This window comes from Mobula birostris, unplaced genomic scaffold (genome assembly GCF_030028105.1).
Source record: "Mobula birostris isolate sMobBir1 unplaced genomic scaffold, sMobBir1.hap1 scaffold_268, whole genome shotgun sequence".
NCBI classification, from domain to species: domain Eukaryota; kingdom Metazoa; phylum Chordata; class Chondrichthyes; order Myliobatiformes; family Myliobatidae; genus Mobula; species Mobula birostris.
Genome location: NW_027275732.1, coordinates 473,075 through 497,868, shown reverse-complemented (window position 1 = coordinate 497,868; position 24,794 = coordinate 473,075). Strand labels below are relative to the sequence as shown.

The 24,794-nt window shown below is 56.7% G+C and overlaps 1 protein-coding gene across 1 annotated transcript in view; it reads left to right on the top strand.

Annotated features, from left to right (window-relative positions):
* The window catches only part of LOC140192800 (autophagy-related protein 2 homolog A-like), a gene marked incomplete at its 5' end in the record, with an annotated part of 161,929 nt that extends 144,846 nt beyond the window's left edge, over positions 1 to 17,083 (top strand). Inside the window, 3 exons of the mRNA XM_072250278.1 lie at positions 7,920 to 7,996; positions 13,602 to 13,772; positions 17,018 to 17,083. Of these exons, the coding sequence (XP_072106379.1) occupies positions 7,920 to 7,996; positions 13,602 to 13,772; positions 17,018 to 17,083 (314 nt within the window). The remainder of the gene's footprint in view (positions 1 to 7,919; positions 7,997 to 13,601; positions 13,773 to 17,017) is intronic.
* Positions 17,084 to 24,794: the final 7,711 nt, after the last annotated feature.

Below are 24,794 nucleotides of genomic sequence, written 5' to 3'. Positions count from 1 at the left end.
TCCACACCGGTCAGAACGCACTCCCCAACACCGGTCAGAACACACTCCCCAACACCGGTCAGAACACACTCCCCAACACCGGTCAGAACGCACTCAACACCGGTCAGAACACACTCCCCAACACCGGTCAGAACACACTCCTCAACACCGGTCAGAACACACTCCCCCACACCGGTCAGAACGCACTCAACACCGGTCAGAACGCACTCAACACCGGTCAGAACACACTCCCCCACACCGGTCAGAACGCACTCCCCAACACCGGTCAGAACGCACTCAACACCGGTCAGAACGCACTCCTCCACACCGGTCAGAACACACTCCCCCACACCGGTCAGAACGCACTCCCCCACACCGGTCAGAACACACTCAACACCGGTCAGAACGCACTCAACACCGGTCAGAACACACTCCCTCAACACCGGTCAGAACGCATTCCCCAACACCGGTCAGAACGCACTCAACACCGGTCAGAACGCACTCCTCAACACCGGTCAGAACACACTCCCCAACACCGGTCAGAACACACTCCTCAACACCGGTCAGAACACACTCCCCAACACCGGTCAGAACGCACTCCTCAACACCAGTCAGAACGCACTCAACACCGGTCAGAACGCACTCCTCAACACCGGTCAGAACACACTCCCCAACACCGGTCAGAACGCACTCAACACCGGTCAGAACGCACTCCTCCACACCGGTCAGAACGCACTCCTCCACACCGGTCAGAACACACTCCTCCACACCGGTCAGAACGCACTCCCTCAACACCGGTCAGAACACACTCCCCAACACCGGTCAGAACGCATTCAACACCAGTCAAAACACACTCCCCAACACCGGTCAGAACACACTCCCTCAACACCGGTCAGAACGCACTCCCCAACACCGGTCAGAACGCATTCAACACCGGTCAGAGCACACTCCTCCACACCGGTCAGAACGCACTCCCCAACACCGGTCAGAACACACTCCCCAACACCGGTCAGAACGCACTCCTCCACACCGGTCAGAACGTACGCAACACCGGTCAGAACGCACTCCTCCACACCGGTCAGAACGCACTCCCTCAACACCGGTCAGAACGCACTCCCTCAACACCGGTCAGAACGCACTCCCCAACACCAGTCAGAACGCATTCAACACCGGTCAGAACACACTCCTCCACACCGGTCAGAACGCACTCCTCAACACCGGTCAGAACGCACTCCCCCACACCGGTCAGAACGCACTCCTCCACACCGGTCAGAACGCACTCCTCCACACCGGTCAGAACACACTCCTCCACACCGGTCAGAACGCACTCCCTCAACACCGGTCAGAACGCACTCCCCAACACCGGTCAGAACACACTCAACACCGGTCAGAACGCACTCAACACCGGTCAGAACGCATTCCCCAACACCGGTCAGAACGCACTCCTCCACACCGGTCAGAACGCACTCAACACCGGTCAGAACGCACTCTCTCAACACCGGTCAGAACGCATTCCCCAACACCGGTCAGAACGCACTCCCCAACACCGGTCAGAACGCACTCCTCAACACCGGTCAGAACGCACTCAACACCGGTCAGAACACACTCCCCAACACCGGTCAGAACACACTCCCCAACACCAGTCAGAACGCACTCCCCGACACCGGTCAGAACGCACTCCTCGACACCGGTCAGAACGCACTCCTCCACACCGGTCAGAACACACTCCCCAACACCGGTCAGAACACACTCCCCAACACCAGTCAGAACGCACTCAACACCGGTCAGAACGCACTCCCTCAACACCGGTCAGAACGCACTCCTCAACACCGGTCAGAACGCACTCCCCAACACCGGTCAGAACGCACTCCCCAACACCGGTCAGAACGCACTCCCCAACACCGGTCAGAACGCACTCAACACCGGTCAGAACACACTCCCTCAACACCGGTCAGAACGCACTCCCCCACACCGGTCAGAACGCACTCCTCCACACCGGTCAGAACACACTCCCCCACACCGGTCAGAACGCACTCCTCAACACCGGTCAGAACACACTCCTCAACACCGGTCAGAACACACTCCCCAACACCGGTCAGAACACACTCAACACCGGTCAGAACGCACTCCTCCACACCGGTCAGAACGCACTCCCCAACACCGGTCAGAACGCACTCCTCCACACCGGTCAGAACGCACTCCCCAACACCGGTCAGAACACACTCAACACCGGTCAGAACGCACTCAACACCGGTCAGAACACACTCCCCCACACCGGTCAGAACGCACTCCCCAACACCGGTCAGAACGCACTCCTCCACACCGGTCAGAACGCACTCCTCAACACCGGTCAGAACACACTCAACACTGGTCAGAACACACTCCTCAACACCGGTCAGAACACACGCCTCAACACCGGTCAGAACACACTCAACACCGGTCAGAACGCACTCCCTCAACACCAGTCAGAACGCACTCCTGAACACCGGTCAGAACGCACTCCCCAACACCGGTCAGAACGCACTCAACACCGGTCAGAACACACTCCTCCACACCGGTCAGAACACACTCCCCCACACCGGTCAGAACGCACTCAACACCGGTCAGAACACACTCCCCCACACCGGTCAGAACGCACTCAACACCGGTCAGAACACACTCCTCCACACCGGTCAGAACACACTCCCCAACACCGGTCAGAACGCACTCCCTCAACACCGGTCAGAACGCACTCCTCCACACCGGTCAGAACACACTCCCCAACACCGGTCAGAACACACTCCCTCAACACCGGTCAGAACGCACTCAACACCGGTCAGAACACACTCCCCCACACCGGTCAGAACACACTCCCCCACACCGGTCAGAACACACTCCTCCACACCGGTCAGAACACACTCCCCCACACCGGTCAGAACACACTCCTCAACACCGGTCAGAACGCACTCAACACCGGTCAGAACGCACTCAACACCGGTCAGAACACACTCCCTCAACACCGGTCAGAACGCACTCCCTCAACACCGGTCAGAACACACTCAACACCGGTCAGAACACACTCCTCCACACCGGTCAGAACGCACTCCCCAACACCGGTCAGAACGCACTCCCTCAACACCGGTCAGAACGCACTCAACACCGGTCAGAACCCACTCAACACCGGTCAGAACGCACTCCTCAACACCGGTCAGAACACACTCCTCAACACCAGTCAGAACACACTCCCCAGCACCGGTCAGAACGCACTCAACACCGGTCAGAACACACTCCCCCACACCGGTCAGAACACACTCCCCCACACCGGTCAGAACACACTCCTCAACACCGGTCAGAACACACTCCCCAACAACGGTCAGAACGCACTCAACACCGGTCAGAACGCACTCCTCAACACCGGTCAGAACGCACTCCCCCACACCGGTCAGAAAGCACTCAACACCGGTCAGAACGCACGCAACACCGGTCAGAACGCACTCAACACCGGTCAGAACACACTCCCCCACACCGGTCAGAACGCACTCCCCAACACCGGTCAGAACGCACTCAACACCGGTCAGAACGCACTCAACACCGGTCAGAACGCATTCCCCAACACCGGTCAGAACACACTCCTCAACACCGGTCAGAACACACTCAACACCGGTCAGAACACACTCCCCCACACCGGTCAGAACACACTCCCCCACACCGGTCAGAACACACTCCCCCACACCGGTCAGAACGCACTCCCCCACACCGGTCAGAACGCACTCCCCAACACCGGTCAGAACACACTCAACACCGGTCAGAACGCACTCCTCCACACCGGTCAGAACGCACTCCTCCACACCGGTCAGAACACACTCCCTCAACACCGGTCAGAACGCACTCAACACCGGTCAGAACGCACTCCTCCACACCGGTCAGAACACACTCCCCCACACCGGTCAGAACGCACTCAACACCGGTCAGAACACACTCCTCCACACCGGTCAGAACGCACTCAACACCGGTCAGAACGCACTCCTCCACACCGGTCAGAACACACTCCCCCACACCGGTCAGAACGCACTCAACACCGGTCAGAACACACTCCTCCACACCGGTCAGAACGCACTCAACACCGGTCAGAACACACTCCTCCACACCGGTCAGAACGCACTCAACACCGGTCAGAACACACTCCCCAACACCGGTCAGAACACACTCCCCAACACCGGTCAGAACGCACTCCCCCACACCGGTCAGAACACACTCCCCCACACCGGTCAGAACACACTCCCCAACACCGGTCAGAACGCACTCAACACCGGTCAGAACGCACTCCTCAACACCGGTCAGAACACACTCCCCCACACCGGTCAGAACACACTCCTCCACACCGGTCAGAACACACTCCCCAACACCGGTCAGAACGCACTCAACACCGGTCAGAACGCACTCAACACCGGTCAGAACGCACTCCTCAACACCGGTCAGAACGCACTCAACACCGGTCAGAACGCACGCAACACCGGTCAGAACGCACGCAACACCGGTCAGAACGCACTCAACACGGTCAGAACGCACTCCCCCACACCGGTCAGAACGCACTCCCCAACACCGGTCAGAACGCACTCAACACCGGTCAGAACGCACTCCTCCACACCGGTCAGAACACACTCCCCCACACCGGTCAGAACGCACTCAACACCGGTCAGAACACACTCCTCCACACCGGTCAGAACGCACTCAACACCGGTCAGAACACACTCCTCCACACCGGTCAGAACGCACTCAACACCGGTCAGAACACACTCCCCAACACCGGTCAGAACGCACTCCCTCAACACCGGTCAGAACACACTCCTCCACACCGGTCAGAACGCACTCAACACCGGTCAGAACGCACTCCCCAACACCGGTCAGAATGCACTCCCCCACACCGGTCAGAACACACTCAACACCGGTCAGAACACACTCCCCCACACCGGTCAGAACACACTCCTCAACACCGGTCAGAACACACTCCCCAACACCGGTCAGAACGCACTCAACACCGGTCAGAACGCACTCCTCAACACCGGTCAGAACACACTCCCCAACACCGGTCAGAACACACTCAACACCGGTCAGAACGCACTCCCCAACACCGGTCAGAACACACTCAACACCGGTCAGAACACACTCCCCAACACCGGTCAGAACACACTCAACACCGGTCAGAACGCACTCAACACCGGTCAGAACGCACTCCTCCACACCGGTCAGAACGCACTCCCCAACACCGGTCAGAACACACTCCCCAACACCGGTCAGAACACACTCCCCAACACCGGTCAGAACGCACTCAACACCGGTCAGAACACACTCCCCAACACCGGTCAGAACACACTCCTCAACACCGGTCAGAACACACTCCCCCACACCGGTCAGAACGCACTCAACACCGGTCAGAACGCACTCAACACCGGTCAGAACACACTCCCCACACCGGTCAGAACGCACTCCCCAACACCGGTCAGAACGCACTCAACACCGGTCAGAACGCACTCCTCCACACCGGTCAGAACACACTCCCCCACACCGGTCAGAACGCACTCCCCACACCGGTCAGAACACACTCAACACCGGTCAGAACGCACTCAACACCGGTCAGAACACACTCCCTCAACACCGGTCAGAACGCATTCCCAACACCGGTCAGAACGCACTCAACACCGGTCAGAACGCACTCCTCAACACCGGTCAGAACACACTCCCCAACACCGGTCAGAACACACTCCTCAACACCGGTCAGAACACACCCCAACACCGGTCAGAACGCACTCCCCAACACCAGTCAGAACGCACTCAACACCGGTCAGAACGCACTCCTCCACACCGGTCAGAACACACTCCCCCACACCGGTCAGAACGCACTCAACACCGGTCAGAACACACTCCTCCACACCGGTCAGAACGCACTCAACACCGGTCAGAACACACTCCTCCACACCGGTCAGAACGCACTCAACACCGGTCAGAACACACTCCCCAACACCGGTCAGAACGCACTCCCTCAACACCGGTCAGAACACACTCCTCCACACCGGTCAGAACGCACTCAACACCGGTCAGAACGCACTCCCCAACACCGGTCAGAATGCACTCCCCCACACCGGTCAGAACACACTCAACACCGGTCAGAACACACTCCCCCACACCGGTCAGAACACACTCCTCAACACCGGTCAGAACACACTCCCCAACACCGGTCAGAACGCACTCAACACCGGTCAGAACGCACTCCTCAACACCGGTCAGAACACACTCCCCAACACCGGTCAGAACACACTCAACACCGGTCAGAACGCACTCCCCAACACCGGTCAGAACACACTCAACACCGGTCAGAACACACTCCCCAACACCGGTCAGAACACACTCAACACCGGTCAGAACGCACTCAACACCGGTCAGAACGCACTCCTCCACACCGGTCAGAACGCACTCCCCAACACCGGTCAGAACACACTCCCCAACACCGGTCAGAACACACTCCCCAACACCGGTCAGAACGCACTCAACACCGGTCAGAACACACTCCCCAACACCGGTCAGAACACACTCCTCAACACCGGTCAGAACACACTCCCCCACACCGGTCAGAACGCACTCAACACCGGTCAGAACGCACTCAACACCGGTCAGAACACACTCCCCCACACCGGTCAGAACGCACTCCCCAACACCGGTCAGAACGCACTCAACACCGGTCAGAACGCACTCCTCCACACCGGTCAGAACACACTCCCCCACACCGGTCAGAACGCACTCCCCCACACCGGTCAGAACACACTCAACACCGGTCAGAACGCACTCAACACCGGTCAGAACACACTCCCTCAACACCGGTCAGAACGCATTCCCCAACACCGGTCAGAACGCACTCAACACCGGTCAGAACGCACTCCTCAACACCGGTCAGAACACACTCCCCAACACCGGTCAGAACACACTCCTCAACACCGGTCAGAACACACTCCCCAACACCGGTCAGAACGCACTCCTCAACACCAGTCAGAACGCACTCAACACCGGTCAGAACGCACTCCTCAACACCGGTCAGAACACACTCCCCAACACCGGTCAGAACGCACTCAACACCGGTCAGAACGCACTCCTCCACACCGGTCAGAACGCACTCCTCCACACCGGTCAGAACGCACTCCTCAACACCGGTCAGAATGCACTCCTCAACACCGGTCAGAACGCACTCAACACCGGTCAGAACACACTCCTCAACACCGGTCAGAACGCACTCAACACCGGTCAGAACGCACTCCCCAACACCGGTCAGAACACACTCCCTCAACACCGGTCAGAACACACTCCCCAACACCGGTCAGAACGCACTCAACACCGGTCAGAACGCACTCCCCAACACCGGTCAGAACGCACTCCCCAACACCGGTCAGAACACACTCCCGCAACACCGGTCAGAACGCACTCCCCAGCACCGGTCAGAACGCACTCCCGCAACACCGGTCAGAACGCACTCCCCAACACCGGTCAGAACGCACTCCTCCACACCGGTCAGAACGCACTCCCCCACACCGGTCAGAACGCACTCCCTCAACACTGGTCAGAACACACTCCCTCAACACCGGTCAGAACGCACTCCACACCAGTCAGAACGCACTCCTCCACACCGGTCAGGACGCACTCCCCAACGCCGGTCAGAACGCACTCTCCAACACCGGTCAGAACGCACTCCTCAGCACCGGTCAGAACGCACTCAACACCGTTCAGAACACACTCCCCAATACCGGTCAGAATACACTCAACACCGGTCAGAACACACTCCTCCACCCTACCCCTCTCTCCTACCCCGTAGGCTGCCCTCCGTAACCAGTAAGCCAATGGGCTGCCCTTATTCAGTTCCTGGGCCACCGGCCCCCGAGTGTGCTGCGTCTAACCCGGTGTTTCCCCCTGGACAGATTACGTGTGCGTGCTGGATATCGATCTGCTGGAGCTGGTCATCACCACGTGGAAGGGAGACCTGTCCGGCAAGCTGGTAAGATGAACTGTACTGGCAAGACGGGACTGTGAGGGTGGTGTTCTGGGCAATTGTGTGTTGAGTGGTCTCCCCCCACCCCCCATTCTCCAGTGGCTGTCCCACTGCATCGTATCATGGAGTCTGTGTTCTGTCCCCAGTGTCTTACCCCATCACAGGATTATCCAGCAATACTGCTACTCCTCTGTACTGACACAGAGGGGGAGGGAGAGTATAGACTGACAGGTGAGATGGTGAGGGGAGAGAGAGTACAGACTGACAGGTGAGACAGTGAGGGGAGGGAGAGTACAGACTGACAGGTGAGACGGTGAGGGGAGGGAGAGTATAGACTGACAGGTGAGATGGTGAGGGGAGAGAGAGTACAGACTGACAGGTGAGATGGTGAAGGGAGGGACAGTACAGACTGACAGGTGAGACGGTGAGGGGAGGGAGACGACAGACTGACAGGTGAGATGGTGAGGGGAGTGACGGTACAGACTGACAGGTGAGACGGTGAGGGGAGGGAGTGTACAGACTGACAGGTGAGACGGTGAGGGGAGGGAGAGTACAGACTGACAGGTGAGACGGTGACGGGAGAGACGGTATAGACTGACACGTGAGACGGTGAGGGGAGGGAGGGTACAGACTGACAGGTGAGATGGTGAGGGGAGGGACAGTACAGACTGACAGGTGAGATAGTGAAGGGGGGGAGGGTCCGGACTGATAGGTGAGACGGTGAGGGGAGGGAGAGTACAGACTGACAGGTGAGACGGTGAGGGGAGGGAGAGTACAGACTGACAGGTGAGACAGGGTGGGAGAGTACAGACTGACAGGTGAGATGGGGAGGGAGAGTACAGACTGTCAGGTGAGACAGTGAGGGGAGGGAGAGTCCGGACTGACAGGTGAGACGGTGAGGGGAGGGAGAGTACAGACTGACAGGTGAGACGGTGAGGGGAGGAAGAGTACAGACTGACAGGTGAGATGGGGAGGGGAGAGAGAGTACAGACTGACAGGTGAGACGGTGAGGGGAGGGAGAGTACAGACTGACAGGTGAGAGGGTGAGTGGAGTGACGGTACAGACTGACAGGTGAGACGGTGAGGGGAGAAAGAGTACAGACTGACAGGTGAGACAGTGAGGGGAGGGAGAGTACAGACTGACAGGTGAGACAGTGAGGGGAGGGAGAGTACAGACTGACAGGTGAAACGGTGAAGGGAGGGACGGTACAGACTGACAGGTGAGACGGTGAGGGGAGGGAGAGTACAGACTGACAGGTGAAACGGTGAAGGGAGGGACGGTACAGACTGACAGTTGAGACGGTGAGGGGAGGGAGAGTACAGACTGACAGGTGAGATGGTAGGGGAGGGAGAGTACAGACTGACAGGTGAGACTGTGAAAGGAGGGAGAGTACAGACTGGACAGGTGAGACGGTGAAGTGGGGGAGAGCACAGACTGACAGTTCAGACGGTGAGGGGAGGGAGTGTACAAACAGGTGAGACGGTGAGAGGAGGGAGAGTACAGACTGACAGGTGAGACGGTGAGGGGTGGGAGTGTACAGACTGATAGGTGAGACGGTGAGGGGTGGGAGACGACAGACTGACAGGTGAGACGGTGAGGGGAGTGACGGTACAGACTGACAGGTGAGATGGGGAGGGAGAGTACAGACTGACAGGTGAGACGGTGAGGGGAGGGAGAGTACAGACTGACAGGTGAGACCGTGAGGGGAGGGAGAGTACAGACTGACAGGTGAGACGGTGAAGGGAGGGAGGGTACAGACTGACAGGTGAGACAGTGAGGGGAGAGACAATATAGACTGACACGTGAGACGGTGAGGGGAGGGAGAATACAGACTGACAGGTGAGACGGTGAGGGAAGGGAGAGTACAGACTGTCAGGTGAGACGGTGAGGGGAGGAAGAGTCCGGACTGACAGGTGAGACGGTGAGGGGAGGGAGAGTACAGACTGATGGGTGAGACGGTGAGGGGAGAGAGAGTACAGACTGACAGGTGAGACAGGGAGGGAGAGTACAGACTGACAGGTGAGATGAGGAGGGAGAGTGCAGACTGACAGGTGAGATGAGGAGGGAGAGTACAGACTGACAAGTGAGACAGTGAGGGGAGAGACGGTATAGACTGACAGGTGAGACGGTGAGGGGAGGGAGGGTACAGACTGACAGGTGAGATGGTGAAGGGAGGGACGGTACAGACTGACAGCTGAGACGGTGAGGGGAGGGAGACGACAGACTGACAGGTGAGATGGTGAGGGGAGTGATGGTACAGACTGACAGGTGAGACGGTGAGGGGAGGGAGTGTACAGACCGACAGGTGAGACGGTGAGGGGAGGGAGAGTACAGACTGACAGGTGAGACGGTGAGAGGAGGGAGAGTACAGACTGACAGGTGAGACCGTGAGGGGAGGGAGAGTACAGACTGACAGATGAGACGGTGAAGGGAGGGAGAGTCCGGACTGACAGGTGAGACGGTGAGGGGAGGGAGAGTACAGACTGACAGGTGAGACGGTGAGGGGAGGAAGAGTACAGACTGACAGGTGAGACGGTGAGGGGAGGGAGAGTACAGACTGACAGGTGAGACGGTGAAGGGAGGGACGGTACAGACTGACAGGTGAGATGGTGAGGGGAGGGAGAGTACAGACTGACAGGTGAGATGGGGAGGGAGAGTACAGACTGTCAGGTGAGACGGGGAGGGGAGGGACGGTACAGACTGACAGGTGAGATGGGGAGGGAGAGTACAGACTGACACGTGAGACGGTGAGGGGAGGAAGAGTACAGACTGACAGGTGAGACGGTGAGGGGAGGGAGAGTACAGACTGACAGGTGAGACGGTGAAGGGAGGGACGGTACAGACTGACAGGTGAGATGGTGAGGGGAGGGAGAGTACAGACTGACAGGTGAGATGGTGAAGGGAGGGACGGTACAGACTGACAGGTGAGACGGTGAAGGGAGGGAGAGTACAGACTGACAGGTGAGACGGTGAAGGGAGGAAGAGTACAGACTGACAGGTGAGACGGGGAGGGGAGGGACGGTACAGACTGACAGGTGAGATGGGGAGGGAGAGTACAGACTGACAGGTGAGATGGTGAGAGGAGGGACAGTACAGACTGACAGGTGAGACAGTGAGGGGAGAGACGGTATAGACTGACACGTGAGACAGTGAGGGGAGGGAGGGTACAGACTGACAGGTGAGACGGTGAGGGGAGGGACAGTACAGACTGACAGGTGAGACAGTGAAGGGGGGGAGGGTCCGGACTGACAGGTGAGACGGTGAGGGGAGGGAGAGTGCAGACTGACAGGTGAGACGGTGAGGGGAGGGAGAGTACAGACTGACAGGTGAAACGGTGAAGGGAGGGACGGTACAGACTGACAGCTGAGACGGTGAGGGGAGGGAGAGTACAGACTGACAGGTGAGATGGTGGGGGAGGGAGAGTACAGACTGACAGGTGAGACTGTGAAAGGAGGGAGAGTACAGACTGGACAGGTGAGACGGTGAAGTGGGGGAGAGCACAGACTGACAGTTCAGACGGTGAGGGGAGGGAGTGTACAGACAGGTGAGACGGTGAGGGGAGGGAGAGTACAGACTGACAGGTGAGACGGTGAAGGGAGGGAGAGTACAGACTGACAGGTGAGACGGTGAGGGGAGGGAGAGTACAGACTGTTAGGTGAGACGGTGAGGGGAGGGAGAGTCCGGACTGACAGGTGAGACGGTGAGGGGAGGGAGAGTACAGACTGACAGGTGAGACGGTGAGGGGAGGAAGAGTACAGACTGACAGGTGAGACGGTGAGGGGAGGGAGAGTACAGACTGACAGGTGAGACGGTGAAGGGAGGGACGGTACAGACTGACAGGTGAGATGGTGAGGGGAGGGAGAGTACAGACTGACAGGTGAGATGGGGAGGGAGAGTACAGACTGTCAGGTGAGACGGGGAGGGGAGGGACGGTACAGACTGACAGGTGAGATGGGGAGGGAGAGTACAGACTGACACGTGAGACGGTGAGGGGAGGAAGAGTACAGACTGACAGGTGAGACGGTGAGGGGAGGGAGAGTACAGACTGACAGGTGAGACGGTGAAGGGAGGGACGGTACAGACTGACAGGTGAGATGGTGAGGGGAGGGAGAGTACAGACTGACAGGTGAGACGGTGAAGGGAGGGACGGTACAGACTGACAGGTGAGATGGTGAGGGGAGGGAGAGTACAGACTGACAGGTGAGATGGTGAAGGGAGGGACGGTACAGACTGACAGGTGAGACGGTGAAGGGAGGGAGAGTACAGACTGACAGGTGAGACGGTGAGGGGAGGGAGAGTACAGACTGACAGGTGAGACGGTGAAGGGAGGGAGAGTACAGACTGACAGGTGAGATGGTGAGGGGAGGGAGAGTACAGACTGACAGGTGAGACGGGGAGGGAGAGTACAGACTGACAGGTGAGACGGTGAGGGAAGGGAGAGTGCAGATTGCAGCTTAAGAAACACAATTAGGATAGAGAACTGGACTTTTAGAAAACACTTCATATATAGATGGATAAGATTATCTTGTATGCATAGATTGATCAGCTCTCTCCTCAACCCACCACTCCAGAGATAGCTGACTTCAAGTCCTGGTCAGTCTCCTTTTCGTTATCTCCGTGGCATCCTTGCCCTTCCTAGAGGCGTAATTATGTAACGTGCAAAACGGGCCCTTTGGCCCATCTAGTCCATGCTGAACCATTAATCTGCCGACTGCCATTGACCTGCACCAGGACTGTAGTCCTGTATGCTACGCCCGTCCATGTACCTGTCCAAGCTCTCTTCAGCGTTGAGATCAAACTTGCATGCACCACTTGTGCCGACTGCTCATTCCACACCCTGAGCACCCTGTGCGTGAGGAAATTTCCCCCTTAGACACTTCACCTTTCTCCCTTAACCCATGACCTCTGGTTATAGTCCTGCTCAACCTCAGTAGAAAAAGCCTGCTTTCATTTACCCTATCTATACTTCTTATATTTTTGCCTCCCTCTATGAAATCTCCTGCATCCCCCCTGGTCTTCATGGAATACAGTCCTAATCTATTCAATCTTACAACTCAGCTTCCCCAGACCCAGCAGCATGATAGTAAATGTTCTCCGCACTCTCTCTGCCTTGCACCTTTCCTGTAGGTGGGTGACCAATACTACACATAATACTCCAGATTAGGCCTCACCAATGTCTTTTACAACTTCAACGTAACCTCCCATCTCCTGTACTCGTTACTTTGATCTGTGAAGGAAGTAAGCACCCACTCTTCCATCGGGTATTGGTGCCCTCCAGACAGACGTCAGACATGCCAGTACTTCCGTCAGTTCCCATATCCCGTGCCCGCCCTCACGGCCAAGTTGAGTCTCAGCCGAGCCTGTGCCCTCCCTCCCCTCGCCCTACCCAAAACCCGCTGCTCGTTCAGCTCTTCCTCCGCGAGAGCGTTTGGCCTGGCTGTGCTGGTCTGGGGACCCCAGGTGTCAGTGCCAGAGGAGGCTGCGTGGATCCGGCATGTGAGAGTGACAGGGGCGGTGCGTGACCTCCCCCGACCCTGGGTTGTTGACCGCGGGAGCCTCCTCCCACCCCACGGCCTGCTGAGCTCACTCCCCCCCTCTGCTCCCCCCCAGGCGCAGCCCCTGTTCGAACTGCGATGCTCCAACAACGTGGTGCATGTTCACACCTGCGCGGACTCCTGCGCCGCGCTGGCCAACCTCATCCAGTACGTGGTGAACAGCGGCGACCTTCATCCTCCCCCCAGGCAGGACACCCCGACCGAGATCGCCGGGCAGAAGCTGCAGGTACGGAGGGGGGAAGGTGGGGACGCCGCCCGAGGTCTGTGCTGTCCTCGGTGGGGCCCCAGGCCAGGAGGAAGCCTGTCCTCGCAGTCAGAATCGGATTTAAGATCACGCGTACAATACCGAAGGAACTCAGCGGGTCAGGCAGCATCTATGGAGCGGGGCAAAGAGTCGATGTTTCGGACCTTGTCTCGGCCTGAAATGTCGACTCTAGTGCTCTCCGTAGGTGCTGCCCGACCTGCTGAGTTCCTCCAGCACTTTGTGTCGGTGTCACTCTGGATTTCCAGCATCTGCAGGTCCTCTGGTGTTTATAAAATCACTGACCCTTGTTGTGAAAGGGGTTTGTTTTGTGGCAGCAGGACATTGAAGCACTATGAGTTACAATGAGAATTTATAAAATTAAATAAGTGGTACAAAAAAATAAGAAAAAGTGGTGAGGTGGTGTTCATGGTTCATTGTTCATTCAGGAATCTGATATCAGAGGGGAAGAAGCTTTTCCTGAATCGTTGAGTGTGTGTCTTCAGGCTCCTGTACCTCCTCCCTGATGGTAACAATGAGAAGAGGGCATGTCCTGGGTGGTGGGGGTCCTTAATGATGAATGCTGCCTTTTTGAGGCATCGCTCCTTGCAGATGAACCCATGAACACGACCTCATGGCATATGCTGGTGATATTAAACCCGATTCTGATTCAGAATTGGGGTGAGTGAAGTTATCCCCTCTGGTTCAGGAGCCTGATGGTTGAGGGGTAATAACTGTTCCTGAACCTGGTGGTGTGGGACCTGAGGCTCCTGTATCTCCTTCCCAATGGAGTCAGTTCAGAGTTGAGGTTATCCCCTCTGGTTCAGGAGCCTGATGGTTGAGGGTAATAACTGTTCCTGAACCTGGTGGTGTGGGACCTGAGGCACCTGTACCTCCTTCCCGATGACAGCAGTGAGAAGAGAGCATGTCCTGGGTCCTGAATGATGGATGCTGCCTTTTTGAGGCACTGCCTTTTACAGGTGCTCTTGACACCGGGTAGGCTGGTGCCTGCAATGGAGCTGGCTGTTTAGAACTTTGTGCAGCTTTTTCCGATCCCGTGCCGTGGCCCCGCCATCCCAGAGGGTGCTGCAGCCCGTCAGAATGCTGGCACTGAGATCTGCCAGCCATGGGGTGTGTGTCAGCTGCTAGGCTGAATGTGGGGCTGGACCCAGCTGGCAGGATCAGGACCTCGTCTTCCACTCCAGCCAGTCCAAGTCGGCAGTGCCCGGGATATCTCCAACTCGCTGGGCCCCAGGTCATCAACACAGTGACTGCTCACACCTCTCTCAACCACCTCCTTCAAACCCATCGTCATGAAAAAAAACAAATCACCTACAGTGCTGTGCAGAAGTCTAAGGGACACACACACACACACACACACACACACAGACGCACACACTCTCTCTCACAGACTCACACTCACACACTCTCACACTCACACACACGCTCACTCTCATACACACACTCTCACACACACACACAGACACACTCACACTCACACACTCACACACACTCTCACACACACACAGACACACACACACACTCACACACACACACATACACACACACTCACACACAGACACCCATACACACACTCACTCTGTCTCACAGACACACACACTCACACACACACACACTCATACACACACACACACACACACACACATACATTCACACACACTCATACACACACTCTCTCTCACACACACACACAGACACAGACTCACACTCACTCACACACACTCACACACACATATGCACATTCATACACACTCACTCTCTCACAGACACACACACACACACACACACACTCTCTCTCTCTCTCTCACACACACACACACATACATACGCACACTCATATACACACACACACACTCGTGCGCACACGCACTCACACACACACTTGTCAACATGGAGTGGAGAGCGAGTTTGTAAATCTGGCGGGAGCAAAGGATGTTGGGAATGGTGAGGGTGGGGCACCGTGGGAGGGGTGTGGGACAGGTGGCAGAGAAGGAGTGCCAGGGGTGGGTACAGACACACCCAGCCCTAAGACACCAGACAAGGTCATTTGATTCCAAACAATTGGTTTATTGATCATTACAGAATGTCTCTCTGGTGCTTCCCGCTCCCTCCCCTCTCCCTTCCCCTTTTCCCAACCATGATTTCCCTCTCCCTGCCCCCTTCCCACTCCCAGACCACAATAGAGACCCAGATCAGAATCAGGTTTATCATCACTCACATATGTCTTGAAACTTGATTTTTTTCCCCCCACGACAGCAGTACAGTGCAATACATAAAACTACTACAGTCCTGTGCAAAAGGCTGAGGTACCCGAACTATAATGTGTGTGTGTACTGTATCTCAGAGTAGGTTGAAAAGGTGACTGAAGGGCCAGTACTGTGCTGAAGTGTTGTGCGCTCAGTGATCACGTTATCAGGGATCTCACAAACCTCATGAAGTGGCTACTGAGGGGATATTCTATGTTACAAAGTGGAATGGCAATGGACAGTGGCCTTCCACCGCACGTACAGAAAAATCTCTGCGCTGGTGCAGTGAGCGAAGCCACTGTCTCACAGCTCCAGAGACCTGTGTTTGATCCCGACTACTGGCTCTCTGCGCACACACCACACGCACGTGTCGGTAAGGTTTCTCCCAGTCTCTGTACGTCTCTGTGGGTGTTCCCTCCTGATGCTGTGGTTCTCTCCCTCCTCCCAACGAGGATGGTGTTGGTGCCCCCCCTGCCCCGCCCGGTTTGTGGGTGAGGGGTGGAATCTGCAAGGAGACGACAGGAATGAGGAAGTGTACATCACAGGGGTAACTGTGTCTGTGAGCCAGAGGGACTCGATGACCAGCGTCACGCAGAGAGATGCAGCTCGCGATTTGCCTAAAGGTGTGGCATGGTTTTAAGATTTTCCCTTTGATGGGCTTTTCTCCCAGAGCTCTGTAATTTGCATCCATTCGCGTTGAGGTTAAAGAGCAAATATGCTTGGCTTTTCCAAGCAAGCTGCCTTTGAGGTCAACAGCAGACAGGTCTGAACCCTTTACGTGCCTGGCGTGTGGGAGTGAAGATCTCTGTTGTCCCATCAGAGATCTGATACTGACTTGGACCTCACAGCAGTGCGGGCAGGTACTTTGTATTTGTTCCGTGGGTGTTACAGACAAGACAAGCATTTATTGCCCTTCCTGAACATCCCGTTGGGAAGGTGCTTTCTCTGTGTTGTTCGGTTCAGAGATATGACGTGGTAACAGGACCCTCATTCCCAACGCGCCTGCGCCGCCCGGTTATCAACGTCTGACCAATGAACCGACTGACCCGTTTGTGTGTGGCCTGAGGGAGGAAACCCACGCAGCCACGGGGACGGAGGGGGGGGGATTGAACCCGGGGTGCTGGTGTACGGTCCCGAGGAGTGTGAGCCTCTGCGTGAAGGGGCTCCTTGGTTCGACCCAATGACGGTGAAGGAGCAGCGAATGTCAGGATGGGGTGTGACCGCTGTGCTTGGTGGGAGGGTTCGGCAGAGACCGGGTGTTACGTCGGCGGTGCGCACTGTGTGCTGATGGTGGAGGGGAGGGTGTGTTTAGGGATGTCGGTGGGGTGCTGATCACGCAGGTTGCTGTGTCGGGCTTCTGTAGAGTTACCCAGTCAAGTGGGCAGTGTGCCATCATGCTCCTGCTCTGTGCCTTGTGGACAGGGGAGTGGCCTTGGCATTTGAGGAGGTGATCACTTGCCTCAGCACCCCAGTCCCTCAGTCCCTGACCTGCTCCAAAGTTCACGGAGCCCTGGAGTAGAGAGGTGGGCGCTTTGCCCGCCTGACCTGGTCCCATTTGCCTGCATTTGACCCAAGTCTCTTTCACCTTTTCTATCCATGTCCTTGTCCAAAGATCTTTTAAACATTGGTACTGTACCTTGCTTTCCTGTTTGCTTACTCTACGTATCTACCCAACACCCTTGTCCCTCTGAATCCCTTTAAATCTCTCTCCTCTCTCTGTCGTGATGTGAGAGAGTGAAAGCTACCCCCTGCCCTTTCAATGCCATGTGCTGCTGGCTCTGGACTGGGAATTTTCTGGAAAATTCGGAAACAAAGGAGCATCTCATTGTCCCTGAGCGAGAGGCCGGCCTTCTTATACTCCGCAAAATATAGCCTCTCGTCATCTCACACACCCCTGTCATCGGACTCTGTTGTCTTCCGAGACTCAACCACCAAACCAGAGCAGGGAGGGCTGGGGGGACGGAGCACCATGCAGGGGGATGGACGGTGAGGAGGGTGAGCCGCCATGGGAGGTGCGCAGAGAGAACACCCTAGTGTAGAGTGGGTGGCGAGGGAGTTCCTTACCATTGGAGGGGCGGTCAGTGAGGGAGCTCGGCATTGTGTGATGGTCAGTGAGGGAGCTCAGCATTGTGAGACGGTCAGTGAGGGAGCTCGGCATTGTGAGACAGTGAGTGAGGAGGGAGTTCGGTATTGTGTGACGGTCAGTGAGGAGGGAGTTCGGTATTGTGAGACAGTGAGTGAGGAGGGAGTTCGGTATTGTGAGACAGTCAGTGAGGGAGCTCGGCATTATGAGACGGTCAGTGTGGAGAGAGCTCGGCATTGTGACACAGTCAGTGAGGAGGGAGTTCGGTATTGTGAGACAGTCAGTGAGGGAGCTCGGCATTATGAGACGGTCAGTGTGGAGAGTTCGGTATTGTGAGACGGTCAGTGAGGAGGGAGTTCGGCATTGTGGGATGGTCAGTGAGGGAGCTCAGCATTGTGAGACGGTCAGTGAGGGAGCTCGGCATTCTGAGACGGTCAGTGAGGAGGGAGTTCGGTATTGTGGGACGGTCAGTGAGGGAGCTGGGCATTATGAGACGGTCAGTGAGGAGGGAGTTCGGTATTGTGAGACAGTCAGTGAGGGAGTTCGGTATTGTGTGACGGTCAGTGAAGAGGGAGCTCGGCATTGTAAGACGGTCAGTGAGGAGGGAGTTCGGTATTGTGAGACGGTCAGTGTGGAGGGAGTTCGGTATTGTGAGACGGTCAGTGAGGAGGGAGTTCGGTATTGTGGGATGGTCAGTGAGGAGGGAGTTCGGTATTGTGGGACGGTCAGTGAGGAGGGAGTTCGATATTGTGGGATGGTCAGTGAGGGAGTTGGGTATTATGAGATGGTCAGTGAGGGAGCTCAGCATTGTGGGACGGTCAGTGAGGAGGGAGCTGGGCATTGTGGGATGGTCAGTGAGGGGGGAGGTGGGCATTGTGGGACGGTCAGTGAGGAGGGAGCTGGACATTGTGGGACGGTCAGTGAGGGAGCTCAGCATTGTGGGATGGTCAGTGAGGAGGGAGCTCAGCATTGTGGGACGGTCAGTGACGAGGGAGCTCAGCATTGTGGGATGGTCAGTGAGGAGGGAGCTCAGCATTGTGGGATGGTCAGTGAGGAGGAGCTCGACATTGTGAGACGGTCAGAGAGGAGAGAGCTCAGCATTGTGGGATGGTCAGTGAGGGAGCTCGGCATTGTGAGACGGTCAGTGAGGGAGCTCGGCATTGTGGGACAGTCAGTGAGGGAGCTCGGCATTGTGAGACGGTCAGTGAGGAGAGAACTCGGCATTGTGGGATGGTCAGTGAGGGAGCTGGGCATTGTCGGACGGTCAGTGAGGGAGCTCAGCATTGTGGGATGGTCAGTGAGGGAGCTCAGCATTGTGTGATGGTCAGTGAGGGAGCTCAGCATTGTGTGATGGTCAGTGAGGAGGGAGTTCAGCATTGTGTGATGGTCAGTCAGGAGGGAGCTCGGTATTGTGGGACGGTCAGTGAGGGAGCTCAGCATTGTGGGACGGTCAGTGAGGAGGGAGCTCAGCATTGTGAGACGGTCAGTGAGGGAGCTCAGCATTGTGTGATGGTCAGTGAGGAGGGAGCTCAGCATTGTAGGACAGTCTGTGAGGAGGGAGCTCAGCATTGTGGGATGGTCAGTGAGGAGGGAGCTCAGCATTGTGGGATGGTCACTGAGGAGGGAGCTCAGCATTGTGGGATGGTCACTGAGGAGGGAGCTCAGCATTGTAGGACAGTCAGTGAGGAGGGAGCTCAGCATTGTGGGATGGTCAGTGAGGAGGGAGTTCAGCATTGTGGGATGGTCAGTGAGGAGGGAGCTCGGTATTGTGGGACGGTCAAGTGAGGGAGCTCAGCATTGTGGGACGGTCAGTGAGGAGGGAGCTCAGCATTGTGAGACGGTCAGTGAGGGAGCTCAGCATTGTGGGATGGTCAGTGAGGAGGGAGCTCAGCATTGTGGATGGTCAGTGAGGAGGGAGCTCAGCATTGTAGGACAGTCAGTGAGGAGGGAGCTCAGCATTGTGGGATGGTCAGTGAGGGGGATCTCAGCATTGTGGGATGGTCAGTGAGGAGGATCTCAGCATTGTGTGATGGTCAGTGAGGAGGGAGCTCAGCATTGTGGGATGGTCACAGGAGGGAGCTCAGCATTGTGGGATGGTCAGTGAGGAGGGAGCTCAGCATTGTGGGATGGTCACTGAGGAGGGAGCTCAGGATTGTGGGATGGTCAGTGAGGAGGGAGCTCAGCATTGTGTGATGGTCAGTGAGGGGGAGCTCAGCATTGTGGGATGGTCAGTGAGGAGGGAGCTCAGCATTGTGGGATGGTCAGTGAGGGGGAGCTCAGCATTGTGGGATGGTCAGTGAGGAGGGAGCTCAGGATTGTGGATGGTCAGTGAGGAGGGAGCTCAGGATTGTGGGATGGTCAGTGAGGAGGGAGCTCAGCATTGTGGGATGGTCACTGAGGAGTGAGCTCAGCATTGTGGGATGGTCAGTGAGGAGGGAGCTCAGCATTGTGGGATGGTCAGTGAGGAGGGAGCTCAGCATTGTGGGATGGTCAGTGAGGAGGGAGCTCAGCATTGTGGGATGGTCAGTGAGGAGGGAGTTCAGCATTGTGGGATGGTCACTGAGGAGGGAGCTCAGCATTGTGGGATGGTCACTGAGGAGGGAGCTCAGCATTGTGGGATGGTCACAGGAGGGAGCTCAGCATTGTGGGATGGTCACTGAGGAGGAGCTCAGCATTGTGGGACGGTCAGTGAGGAGGGAGCTCAGCATTGTGGGGATGGTCACTGAGGAGGGAGCTCAGCATTGTGGGATGGTCAGTGAGGGAGCTCAGCATTGTGGGATGGTCAGTGAGGAGGGAGCTCAGCATTGTGGGATGGTCAGTGAGGGAGAGCTCAGCATTGTAGGACAGTCTGTGAGGAGGGAGCTCAGCATTGTGGGATGGTAAGTGAGGGGGATCTCAGCATTGTGGGACTGGTCACTGAGGAGGGAGCTCAGCATTGTGGGATGGTCACTGAGGAGGGAGCTCAGCATTGTGGGATGGTCACTGAGGACGGAGCTCAGCATTGTGGGATAGTCAGTGAGGAGGGAGCTCAGCATTGTGGGATGGTCACTGAGGAGGGAGCTCAGCATTGTGGGATGGTCAGTGAGGAGGGAGCTCAGCATTGTGGGATGGTCACTGAGGAGGGAGCTCAGCATTGTGGGATGGTCACTGAGGAGGGAGTTCGATATTGTGGATGGTCAGTGAGGGAGCTGGGCATTGTGGGATGGTCAGTGAGGAGGGAGCTCAGCATTGTGGGATGGTCAGTGAGGAGGGAGCTGGGCATTGTGGGATGGTCAGTGAGGGAGCTCAGCATTGTGGGATAGTCAGTGAGGAGGGAGCTCAGCATTGTGGGATGGTCAGTGAGGGGGATCTCAGCATTGTGGGATGGTCAGTGAGGAGGGGCTCAGCATTGTGGGATAGTCAGTGAGGAGGGAGCTCAGCATTGTGGGATAGTCAGTGAGGAGGGAGCTCAGCATTGTGGGATGGTCAGTGAGGAGGGAGCTCAGCATTGGTCGGGATGGTCAGTGAGGAGGGAGCCTCAGCATTGTGGGATAGTCAGTGAGGAGGGAGCTCAGCATTGTGGGATGGTCAGTGAGGAGGGAGCTCAGCATTGTGGGATGGTCAGTGAGGCAGGAGCTCAGCATTGTGGGACAGTCAGTGAGGAGGGAGCTCAGCATTGTGAGATGGTCACTGAGGAGGGAGCTCAGCATTGTGGGATGGTCAGTGAGGAGGGAGCTCAGCATTGTGGGATGGTCACTGAGGAGGGAGCTCAGCATTGTGTGATGGTCAGTGAGGAGGGAGCTCAGCATTGTGGGATAGTCAGTGAGGGGGAGCTCAGCATTGTGGGATGGTCAGTGAGGGAGGCTCAGCATTGTGGGATGGTCACTGAGGAGGGAGCTCAGGATTGTGGGATGGTCACTGAGGAGGGAGCTCAGCACTGTGGGATGGTCAGTGAGGGGGATCTCAGCATTGTGGGATAGTCAGTGAGGAGGGAGCTCAGCATTGTGGGATGGTCACTGAGGAGGGAGCTCAGCATTGTGGGATAGGTCACTGAGGAGGGAGCTCAGCATTGTGGGATGGTCAGTGAGGAGGGAGCTCAGCATTGTGTGATGGTCAGTGAGGGGGGATCTCAGCATTGTGGGATGGTCACTGAGGAGGGAGCTCAGCATTGTGGGATGGTCAGTGAGGAGGGAGCTCAGCATTGTGGGATGGTCAGTGAGGAGGGAGCTCAGCATTGTGGGATGGTCACTGAGGAGGGAGCTCAGCATTGTGGGATGGTCAGTGAGGAGGGATCTCAGCATTGTTGGATGTCAGTGAGGAGGGAGCTCAGCATTGTGGGATGGTCAGTGAGGAGGGAGCTCAGCATTGTGGGATGGTCACTGAGGAGGGTGCTCAGCATTGTGGGATGGTCACAGCAGGGAGCTCAGCATTGTGGGATGGTCAGTGAGGAGGGAGCTCGGTATTGTGGGACGGTCAGTGAGGGAGCTCAGCATTGTGGGATGCTCACTGAGGAGGGAGCTCGGTATTGTGGGACGGTCAGTGAGGAGGGAGCTCAGCATTGTGGGATGGTCAGTGAGGAGGGAGCTCAGCATTGTGGGATGGTCAGTGAGGAGGGAGCTCAGCATTGTGGGATGGTCAGTGAGGAGGGAGCTCAGCATTGTGGGATGGTCAGTGAGGAGGGAGCTCAGCATTGTGGGATGGTCAGTGAGGAGGGAGCTCAGGATTGTGGGATGGTCAGTGAGGAGGGAGCTCAGCATTGTGGGATGGTCACTGAGGAGGGAGCTCAGCATTGTGGGATGGTCAGTGAGGAGGGAGCTTGGTATTGGATGGTCACTGAGGAGGGAGCTCAGCATTGTGGGATGGTCACTGAGGAGGGAGCTCAGCATTGTGTGATGGTCACTGAGGAGGGAGCTCAGCATTGTGGGATGGTCAGCTGAGGAGGGATCTCAGCATTGTGGATGGTCAGTGAGGAGGGAGCTCAGCATTGTGTGATGGTCAGTGAGGGAGCTGGGCATTGTGGGACAGTCAGTGAGGAGGGAGCTCAGCATTGTGGGATGGTCACTGAGGAGGGATCTCAGCATTGTGAGATGGGTCACTGAGGAGGGATCTCAGCATTGTGAGATGTCACTGAGGAGGGAGCTCAGTATTGTGGGATGGGTCAGTGAGGAGGGAGCTCAGCATTGTGGGATGGTCACTGAGGAGGGAGCTCAGCATTGTGAGATGGTCAGTGAGGAGGGAGCTCAGCATTGTGGGATGGTCAGTGAGGAGGGAGCTCAGCATTGTGGGATGGTCACTGAGGAGGGAGCTCAGCATTGTGGGATGGTCAGTGAGGAGGGAGCTCAGCATTGTGGGATGGTCAGTGAGGAGGGAGCTCAGCATTGTGGGATGTCAGTGAGGAGGGAGCTCAGCATTGTGGGATGGTCAGTGAGGAGGGAGCTCAGCATTGTGGGATGGTCACTGAGGAGGGATCTCAGCATTGTGGGATGGTCAGTGAGGAGGGATCTCAGCATTGTGGGATGGTCAGTGAGGAGGGAGCTCAGCATTGTGGGATGGTCAGTGAGGAGGGAGCTCAGCATTGTGGGATGGTCACTGAGGAGGGAGCTCAGCATTGTGGGATGGTCAGTGAGGAGGGAGCTCAGCATTGTGGGATGGTCAGTGAGGAGGGAGCTCAGCATTGTGGGATGGTCAGTGAGGAGGGAGCTCAGCATTGTGGGATGGTCAGTGAGGGGGATCTCAGCATTGTGGATGGTCACTGAGGAGGGAGCTCAGCATTGTGGGATGGTCAGTGAGGAGGGAGCTCAGCATTGTGGGATGGTCACTGAGGAGGGAGCTCAGCATTGTGGGATGGTCAGTGAGGAGGGAGTTCGATATTGTGGGATGGTCAGTGAGGGAGCTCAGCATTGTGGGATGGTCACTGAGGAGGGAGCTCAGCATTGTGTGATGGTCAGTGAGGAGGGAGCTCAGCATTGTGGGATGGTCACTGAGGAGGGAGCTCAGCATTGTGGGACGGTCAGTGTGAGAGGAGCTGGGCATTGTGGGATGGTCAGTGAGGGAGCTCAGCATTGTGGGATGGTCACTGAGGAGGGAGCTCAGCATTGTGGGATGGTCAGTGAGGAGGGAGCTCAGCATTGTGGGATGGTCAGTGAGGAGGAGTTCGATATTGTGGGATGGTCAGTGAGGAGGGAGCTCAGCATTGTGGGATGGTCAGTGAGGAGGGAGCTCAGCATTGTGGGATGGTCAGTGAGGAGGGAGCTCAGCATTGTGGGATGGTCACTGAGGAGGGAGCTCAGCATTGTGAGACGGTCAGTGAGGGAGCTCAGCATTGTGGGATGGTCAGTGAGGAGGAGCTCAGCATTGTGAGACGGTCAGTGAGGGAGCTCAGCATTGTGGGATGGTCAGTGAGGAGGGAGCTCAGCATTGTGGGATGGTCAGTGAGGAGGGATCTCAGCATTGTGGGAATGGTCAGTGAGGAGGGAGCTCAGCATTGTGGGATGGTCAGTGAGGAGGGAGCTCAGCATTGTGGGATGGTCAGTGAGGGAGCTCGGCATTGTGAATGGGATGTAACTTGAGTGATTGACACGGTGGAATGAGCGGTGGAGAAAGAGGGGTGAGGAAGGAGCATTACGGGTGGGACGAGGGGATGCTGTCCAATGCATGGAAGCTGACCATGATAACAGA